Source organism: Sinohyriopsis cumingii, chromosome 15 (genome assembly GCF_028554795.1).
Source record: "Sinohyriopsis cumingii isolate HCF-2022 chromosome 15, ASM2855479v2, whole genome shotgun sequence".
NCBI classification, from domain to species: Eukaryota; Metazoa; Mollusca; class Bivalvia; order Unionida; family Unionidae; genus Sinohyriopsis; species Sinohyriopsis cumingii.
The window spans coordinates 122,200,153-122,209,823 of NC_142975.1; the positions used below are offsets into that span (position 1 = coordinate 122,200,153).

The 9,671-nt window shown below is 35.9% G+C and overlaps 1 protein-coding gene across 1 annotated transcript in view; it reads right to left on the bottom strand.

The window, feature by feature from the left end:
* The window catches only part of LOC149782634 (calcium-transporting ATPase type 2C member 1-like), a 126,392-nt gene extending 123,919 nt beyond the window's left edge, over positions 1-2,473 (bottom strand). Inside the window, exon 1 of the mRNA XM_089934123.1 lies at positions 2,321-2,473. Coding sequence (XP_089790249.1) covers positions 2,321-2,374 — 54 coding nt within the window. The 5' untranslated portion in view covers positions 2,375-2,473. The remainder of the gene's footprint in view (positions 1-2,320) is intronic.
* Positions 2,474-9,671: the final 7,198 nt, after the last annotated feature.

The window sequence follows — 9,671 nt, forward strand, 5'->3', positions numbered from 1 at the left end:
CAGCCTTGCCTCACGTAGTCCACACAAGGAAGCTGTCTGTGCGCTGTCCTGCATGAATAACTCTGAAGGACATTCCATTATAAGCGTTCTTGATCAGGTTCAGCAGCTTGGTTGGGATGCCATAGTGGAAAAGAAGTTTCCAAAGTTTCATCATGGGCCACACTGTCAAATGCCTTCTCATAATTCACAAATCTGATGTAGATCAAAGAATTCCACTCCAAAGATTGCGCAACTATGATGCGAAGAGTAGCTATTTGGTCCATACAAGATCTGTTCTGCCGGAAGCCGACTTGCTCGTCTTGTAACTGTGGGTTGACAGCCTCCTTCATCCTCTCCAATAGGGCCCAGATGAAGACTTTCCCTGGTACTGACAAGAGTGTGATTCCTCTGTAGTTGGAGTAGTTGCTGAGGTTGCACTTCTTTGGGAAACCTTATGATGGACCATGTATAATTTTTTTATCAGTTTATGCATTGATAGTGATGGGAATCGGTAAGAAATTCATAATCAATAATTGGTTCCACTTAACCAACTGATAATCGATTATAATCGGTTACTAAGAGCAAATTTTAAATTTTGTATGTTATTCAGTTATATCTTTGGTAAATATTTCAAGATGTTAGTAAATGTACAGGAGTAATCTCTTTTAATGACATGTAACATACTTGAACCTGATAATAATATTACATTTTTGTATATTGTATTGTGTGTTATTTTTGTTCTACATCTTTGTTAAATGAATGCAACTTTTTATGGCTGATAAGTCATGTGCAACTGAAATACTGCTACAATCCCCAAAAATCCTTTCATTCATATGTGATGTGTCCATAATTTTAAGTGCAGAAGGACATGGTTTTCTTGTTTGTCATTGTTTACAAATACTACAAATAATGTTGCATTTAAAACTGAAACAAATCATCAAAATGTGTTTAAATTCATTAACTCAACTATTTAACAACTTGAGCATGTAATAATGGCTATATGTTCCTAATTATGAAATTTTGCACCTATGAAATATCATATGGCTTTATATTTGTAGTTGTGAAGGGAATTAATAAATTTCAGGTCAACTTTAGTGGCTTGGGGTATTACTAACCTTTGTCCTTTGCATACAACTAAAAGGTAGTCTCCCTTTACACATAATCGATTATGGAGTTTCACAATCAATTATCTTATTGGTTCGCTCAACCAACTCAACAATCGATAATCGGAACAACACTATGCACTGATATTGAAAATCTCATGGATTTGGATTTTTAACTTCTTAAAACACTGGGTGAACTTGTTAGGCATTCACTGGCTGCATTATATTAAATTTACCAAACCTGGAGTATTCTTCATTAAAATTCTGCATTATAGTTTAACCCATTTTGAGATGACATGTTTAAAGACTATCAGATCAAATTACAGTGACAAGTTATTTTTTAAAATAACCTATGGGTGAATAACAGGATTCAGATAAGTAGAAAAAAAATTATTTGGAAAAAAATGCATGATGCCAGCAATGCATTATTAAATGAGAATAACATTGAAATTATAAAATCATTTCACACAAAAATCCAATACAAATGATTCTGGGAGGGATTCCATCACAGATTCATGGTGACAATCAAGCAAATACTTAGAATAATGATTTAGATAATGTTTACTGAAGGTTTAGATATATAACATATTTCAAATGCATACATGTATCTTTAAATTGATAGGAAAGACTAAAAATATTTTCTGATTGCCTATAAGAAATATAGAATGACCTCCAAAGATAAAAAGGGAAAACCAATTTGGGTTTATCAAAAAAAAAAGAACACTTGAAAGTATATTAAGTTACGGTACAAAACTACTTCATACACACTGTTTAGTCAATTTAGTCCGACATAACTTACCGTATATAACTACTTCATATAAAGGGTTTAGTCAATTTAGTCTGACTCAAGTTACCGTACATAACTACTTCATACACAGGGTTTAGTCATTTTAGTCCCAATTTTTTAAGTTACCGTATATAACTACTTCATACATAGGATTTAGTCCGACTTAAGTTACCGTACATAACTACTTCATACACAGAGTGAGGTCCCACTCTTTAACACACTTTATGAGCTATGTCACGCATAAAGTTTAAAGTTTGTGTATGTTAGAATGACGAGAAACCTTCAAGAATTTAGGCTGGGGTTATTTTATTTCAATGCGTCCTCCAGATTTGTCTAACGTGAGTAATAACCATCAAATTCAAAAGTAACCCCCCGAATCGACAACGCCGAATGGATTAGGGTGACGTGTGTTTTGGGATCCGATATTCTGCTACAAGGAAATACTTCTAACCTGTACGCTCTTGACTTTTTCTGTATCCCTACATTCTCCCTCCAGTTGTTGCATTGGCGTCTGTATTCAAATCACGAACCTTCCAAAAATCATTCAACATTGGTCTTTGACTTCAACTAACTGCCAGCTGTCCACATCTATATTGCTACTGAACTTTCTCTTCCTCTACGAGAGCTTCTGACGAGTTCTTTCCCTTGTCCCACTAGTTGGGCAGATAGTATACTGTAGGTCTCTTACTTTTTTTCTCTCTTTCTTATTCATTCATGAGACAAATAAAGTTATAAATGTTTTCATAGACTGTCCAAGACTGAAATGCAAATGGTCCCTCATATAACACAAGTAACCATGGGTTGTATTCACTTTTATGGCTTCCATGAACTGTACTATAATGAGGGATCATGGAAATTACTTTTTTTTCGGTTTATCCTACTGGATTTTACATGACATCAAAGATGGCATAACATTACAGAAATATACTTTATGACTATTACTCCATGTACTTGTAACTTCATTGCATAAATATTGAAATAATTTACAGGATCAAACCAAGTTTCAACATCTTATAGTGGGTCCTCTTTCTAACAATCATTTTTCATGCAAGAGGTGTCAAAAAACATAAGAACAGCCTATAATGTAAATGATTAAAAACAAGAGTACCAGAACAGAATGTTATACACTAACCCAATGTTGAATAGTACTCTACATAGGTATCAGCAGGGCACAGCTGACACTGCAGATTATTGACCAACAGGTGTCAATGACCTTGACCTATCACAAAGACCTCTCAACTCCAGAATCTGCAAGTTTTTCTATTACCCTAAAGTACAAGTCATCCACAAAATTTTATCGAGGAATTTGCCCTAAAACAAAAGATTATTTACAAAACCAATTTTATTTGAGCCACATTGACCTTGATGCTTTACAGTTTGATCCCAAAAATTAAAAGACCCATTCCATAACTTAAGTGCAAGCCCTCTTCAAACTTGGGTTAGGGTACATGGTCTAGAACTGAAGTTACTATGCATAAATCCTTATTCTTATTTTAGTTAAAATCACCATACCCTTTGAACCCAAAATCAATAGGCCCCTTTCCATCCTATTGTGCAAATCATCCATGAACTTTAAGGATGGTTTGTGGTCAAGAATTTATATTTTTATGCAGAGATCATTTTTTCAGTCAGTGACCTAAATCTTATACATTTTGACCCCACCCCACCCCACCCAAAATATGGGCTTTTTCAATACCCCAAGTGCAACACATGCATAACAATTGGTCACCATGGACACATTTTTACTTGTGTGATGTAGAACTGATGTTACTGTGTCTTTACATTCATTGCTACTGTCTGGAAACCATTTTCTTCTTTTAGTCACCCTGACCTTCACTTTCTACTATTTGACCCCAAATTCAATAAGCTTATTCCTTACAAAATATGCAAGCTATCCATAAGATCCTAGTTAATGTTGTACAATGAATAGTATTGTGTGGAAACCATTTTCCTTTTTCAAGTCGGTGACCTTGACCTTCACATCCCAAAATCAATAGATTTCCTCCTTAGTCCAACTGAAGCCATCCTCAAAGTTTGATAAATGTAGATGAAGAATTGAAATTATTGTGTGAAAAAAAGGAAAAATTAATGGAATGACAGGGTCATTGCATTTTATGCTCTGCCAAAAAGGCACGCATATACCAGTAATAAAAACTACAAATGTGTGTACTGACCATCCAAGGATAACCCTCTATTCCTGCAACCCTGGCAGAATGTTTGCATTTATGTTTGATCGTGGAAAAGAATATTTACAGTGGTTACAAAAAAGTATGTACAGAATGGTGTGTGTATGTATGGCATTAATGGACAAACCTAATGGGATGCATATACACATGTGGATGTAATTAATGGGCAAACCTAATGGAATGTATATACATGTGTATGGCATTAATGGGCAAACCTAATGGGATATATATACATGTGTATGGCATTAATGGACAAACCTAATGGGATGTATATACACATGTGGATGTCATTAGTGTGCAAACCTAATGGGACATGTATACATTAATGGGCAAACCTAATGGGATGTATATACATGTGTATGGCATTAATGGACAAACCTAATGGGATGTATATACACATGTGGATGTCACTAGTGGGCAAACCTAATGGGACATGTATACAGTAATGGGCAAACTTAATGGGATGTATATACATGTGTATGGCATTAATGGACAAACCTAATGGGATGCATATACACATGTGGATGTCATTAGTGGGCAAACCTAATGGGACGTGTATACATTAATGGGCAAACCTAATGGGATGTATATACATGTGTATGGCATTAGTGGGCAAACCTAATGGGACATGTATACATTAATGGGCAAACCTAATGGCATGGACATGCATGTGTACAGTATTAATAGCAAATCTCATGCTATATGTCTCTGCAATACTCATTTTGGGGGCATAAACACATTTTAAAAAGAAATAATTGAAATGATTTCTGGACAAGATCATAACATACAATAAATAAGAAACAAGAGTCCCTGACTGGGACTTATGCTCCACTGAAAAGAATTTCTGTAATTCAAGATAAGACCATTTCTTCTTTTCTAACTGCTGACTGTTGAAACCATCTCTTATATTCTTGAACATTAAAATTTTAAAATTAGCCACAGTGGCAGCCATATTGGATGTAAGATCAGCAGTATTGTCCTTTAGTGCCAGCTAAATGCTATGAGAAGAATTCTTGTGAAAACATGATTTTCAATATGTTCATTAAGGCAGTCATATTGGATGTCTGCAGGCACCATTTTTGTTTAGGATCAACTAAATATCATAAGAGGTCTTTTGCCAAAAACCACATTTTGATATGGCCATCAAATTTTTCTGGAATAGCGATAACAAGATTTTCAAAGATGGCCATATTTGATGCTTAATTGGCATTATTTTCATTTAGTATCAACTTAACACCATAAAACTTAGGTGAAAACCCGTGTTGATATGACTTTCTAGATTGGGTAGCAATGAGATTTTCAAGATGGTCGCTGTGGTGGTCATATTAAATATTCACATCTGCACCATTTTTATTTAAGGTGAGCTAGATGCCATAAGAAATTTGCCAGTGAAAACCTTATACTAATATAGTTGTTCATTCAGAAGGAATAGCAACAGCAAGTTTTTCCTATGGTTGCTCTGGTGACATACTGGATGTCAGAGCAGCACCATTTTCATTAAGGACCTACCAGACAACATAAGAAGTTTCTTAGTGAAAACTCCAACCATTCAGGTGAATTAGTGATAACAGTGGCAATATTGGATGTCTGGGCAATGCCATTTTTATTTGGGTCCAATAAAACGTCGTAAGACGTCTTCTGATGACATCCCCATGCTGATATGACTTTCCATTGAGGAGTAATAGCAATAACAAGATCTTTAAGATGGCTGCCATTTTGGAAAACAGATTGAAGTCATTTTCATTTAGGACCAACTAGACATTATAAGAAGTCTTTAGGACCAACTAGACATTATAAGATGTCTTTAGGACCAACTAGACATTATAAGATGTCTTTAGGAACAACTAGACATTATAAGATGTCTTTAGGACCAACTAGACATTTTAAGAAGTCTTTCGGACCAATTAGACTTTATAAAATGCCTTTAGGACCAACTAGACATTATAAAAAGTCTTTAGGACCAACTAGACATTGTAAGACCAGCTCGACATTATAAGTCTTTCAGTGAAAACCCATGCTCATATGACCATCCATTCCAGTGAAGTAGTAATAACAATATTTTCAAGATGGCCACTGAAGCAACCATATTGATAGTCTAAGCAGAACCAATTTCATTAGCACCAAACAGACATAAGAATTTTCTGGTGAAAACCAAATGTCAATATGACATTCAGTTCAGGAGTAGCTGCTACAACAAGATTTTCAAATGGTTACTGTGGCAGCCATATTAGATATCACATCATCACCAGATAGACATCATAAGCAAAAAACCCATATTGATGTGACCATCCATGCAGGAACAGTAATGATAACTAGATTTTTATGTTGGCTCATGTGGAAACCATATTAGTCAACACATCAGCACCACTTTCATTTAGGGTCATCTAAACACAAATTATTTGAAAACCCTACGTCAATATGACCATAAATTCAGGAGTAGTGATAAGATTTTCAAGATGGTTGCTGTGTTGGCAATAATAAATGTCTGAGCAGAACCTTTTCATTCTGGACATCTAAACTTTTTCATCAGTGCAGGTGTAAAGTTTCATGACAATCCTCTAAGAAGTTTAGGAGGAGTGATGATAACAAACTTGATGGATGGATGGATGATAGGATGGATTATGCATGGATGGATGGATGGTCAACAAAAGACCAACCCATAAGCTCTTCTGGTCTATAACCAGTAGAATTAAAAGCTGAATTAAATTAAATGGAATAATGTAAAACAAAAATAAAAAATAAATGATGAAAAAACAGATAATCACTAAACTTGTTTAATAAAGATTCAACATATTTCATTTATGTGTGTCCCATGATGAAATATTACTTGTATCACCAGTATTCCTTCTCCTGGTTATTCTAGTTATGCAAACTTCAACTAAGACAAGTGAAAACTAGCTAATTCTATTAAATTAACTAATTTGTATTGCCAGTAAATGACTGAAGGTAGCATTTAAAAAAATTAAATTTCATCAAGATCTAGCTAGCAGATGATACGAAGCTTGCTTTTTTACGGTGTTACAAAATTCACCAGTCTGGAATACATCCCATGTGATTGTTGTTTCTCACCCTGATTAGAATAAAGAGAATGAGTAGTTAAAAGAGGATCACTGTGATCAATACCTTCTGATTGATCCAAACAATGAGTGAAAGTGACCTCATCAAAAGCCTGACCAATACATGTCAGCTAAAGGAATACTTTCCTTATCAACATCATTCTCAAGAGCTTTCTTTGCCATAGCTCAACTGCACAAGCTGGGTATAAATCAGGGATATTTTCTCTCAATTAGATCAAATTCTGAGGCAAACAAGGCTTGTCAGTTACAAGTGGATTAACCACAACCTTGTCTCCAGCTAGGTCATTGCCTAGTATTAAATAAATGCTCTCAATGGGTAAAGCATGCACTGTTTTGACTATCACTGGTCCTGAGATTAAGTCTGATGACAAATGTACACAGTGGAGAAGAATATTAATAAAGCCACACTCCACTCCCTGAATAAGAACACTCTCATTAGAAGAAGACTTCTCAGAAAAAGGCAAAGCACCTGACAATAAAAGACTCCGTGAAGCTCCTGTGTCTCTTAAAATGTTAATAGGGATAGGATTGGCCAAATCACCCAAGAGTGATATAGAACCCTTCAATATGAATGGTTCATAATTCTCCATAATAAAATCAGACTGGGGTTTATTAGACCCAACAAATATATTGCTGTCAATACACTGACTATGACCTTGACCTCTTAGAAATAAGAGCATTTGGAATAGGTCTGTCTTGATTTTGATGCCTATTTTTTCAGTTTGTAACAATCAGAAATAATGTGTCCTTTCTTTTTGCAAGAGGTACATTTAGGAAGAGATAAACGTCTTTGATCAAGTTTATCTAAAGCTTGATTTTTATAAGTTGTGCCAGTGTGAGATTTAGCAGGGTTTGTATTGGGCTGAAATACTTTTCTGCCAGAAGACTGCTGGGTGGAAGTTTTATTTACAAAAGAACTTTATGAGTTAAAGAATACTCATCAGCAGCACGAGCAGCATTTTCCAAGGTTTTGATCCAATACCAGACATGCCAACCCTAAAAAGCCCATGTCAGGAAGACAGTTAACATTTTTCCTTAAATTAGAGCAATTTTCAGCCAGGTGTAATGAAGTATCATGTGCTACGTTTGTTGACTTGAAAAACATACATTTGAAAAGTTTAGATATTGGTCTGAAACAAAAAGGGCAACATTTTGTTTAATAGCACATTCTTAACATAATGTTCTCCATTTCAGTTTCAGAAACTACAATTTATACCTCTATGAAGTCAATTACTGGATGTAATCTTTGTTTTTATTTACATGACAGTAGTATTCATCTCTCATGCCACGTTCAATACTAAATTTGACATAATATTAAGTTTTATGTCCAATAAATGTAATCTAGACTTTGTGTCCAATAAATGTAATCTAGGTTTTATGTCCAATAAATGTAATTTTTGTTACTTCTCCTGCTCATTTCCTGGCACAACCAAGTATCTGAATATTTATTTTCTATAACTGTGTGCTGCACATATTTTTTAGGAGGCTGATCTTTACTTTCATGTTTTTGCCTGCCCAATGACATTTCTAGATGATGCAAAAGTTTCATCATGTAGGCAGTTTAGATGAATTTTGGTGGATTAAGCTGTCTGATGGACACCCTATAAAATATAGCCTGGTTCCATGACCAACTCCAAACAGTCTAAATCCCTGGTCTGGTCCAGTGAGTCTAAAACACTGGTCTGGTCCACTGAGTCTAAAACCCTGGTCTGGTCCATGGAGTCTCAAACTCTGGTCTGGTCAACTGAGTCTAAAACCCTGGTCTGGTCAACTGAGTCTAAAACCCTGGTCTGGTCAACTGAGTCTAAAACGCTGGTCTGGTCCATGGAGTCTCAAACTCTGGTCTATTCCACTGAGTCTAAAACCCTGGTCTGGTCCAGTGAGTCTAAAACCCTGGTCTGGTCAACCGAGTCTCAAACTCTGGTCTGGTCCATTGAGTCTAAAACCCTGGTCTGGTCCACTGAGTCTAAAATCCAGGTCTGGTCCACTGAGTCTAAAACCCTGATCCACACCAAAACTGACAAGCCAATGCTGTTGTTGTGGGGTTTAACGCCATTTTTCAGCACGATAGGCTATACATGGCGGCCAGTATTAATGGTGGAGGAAGAACCCGGAAAACCCCGGAAAGAACCACCGACCCACGAGAAGCTACTGGCAGGCTTTCTCACATGCCCACATTGGCTGAATCTTAGACTCGAACCGCCGCAGACAGAGGTGAGATGGCAGTGATCCGTAACGAAGAGCGCTTTAGACCACTCGGCCACTCGGGGCCCCAATGCTAATACCGCAGCAATCAAATTCATGTATTTTCATTAGATAGGTCAGCTATATGTTTGCTATTAATGTCATTCTGAAGACAATGAAAGGATGACTGTCTTCAAGTTTGGTCACATCTAACTTTTAAACTTTTAAGAACCAGATTAAAACATTCACTAAGATCCTGCAGCTCTACAAACATTACCTTGATCAGGGTCATAAAAGAAGGTGTATACCTTATGAAATGACAATCAATTGTATAACACTGAGACCGGCAAACTAT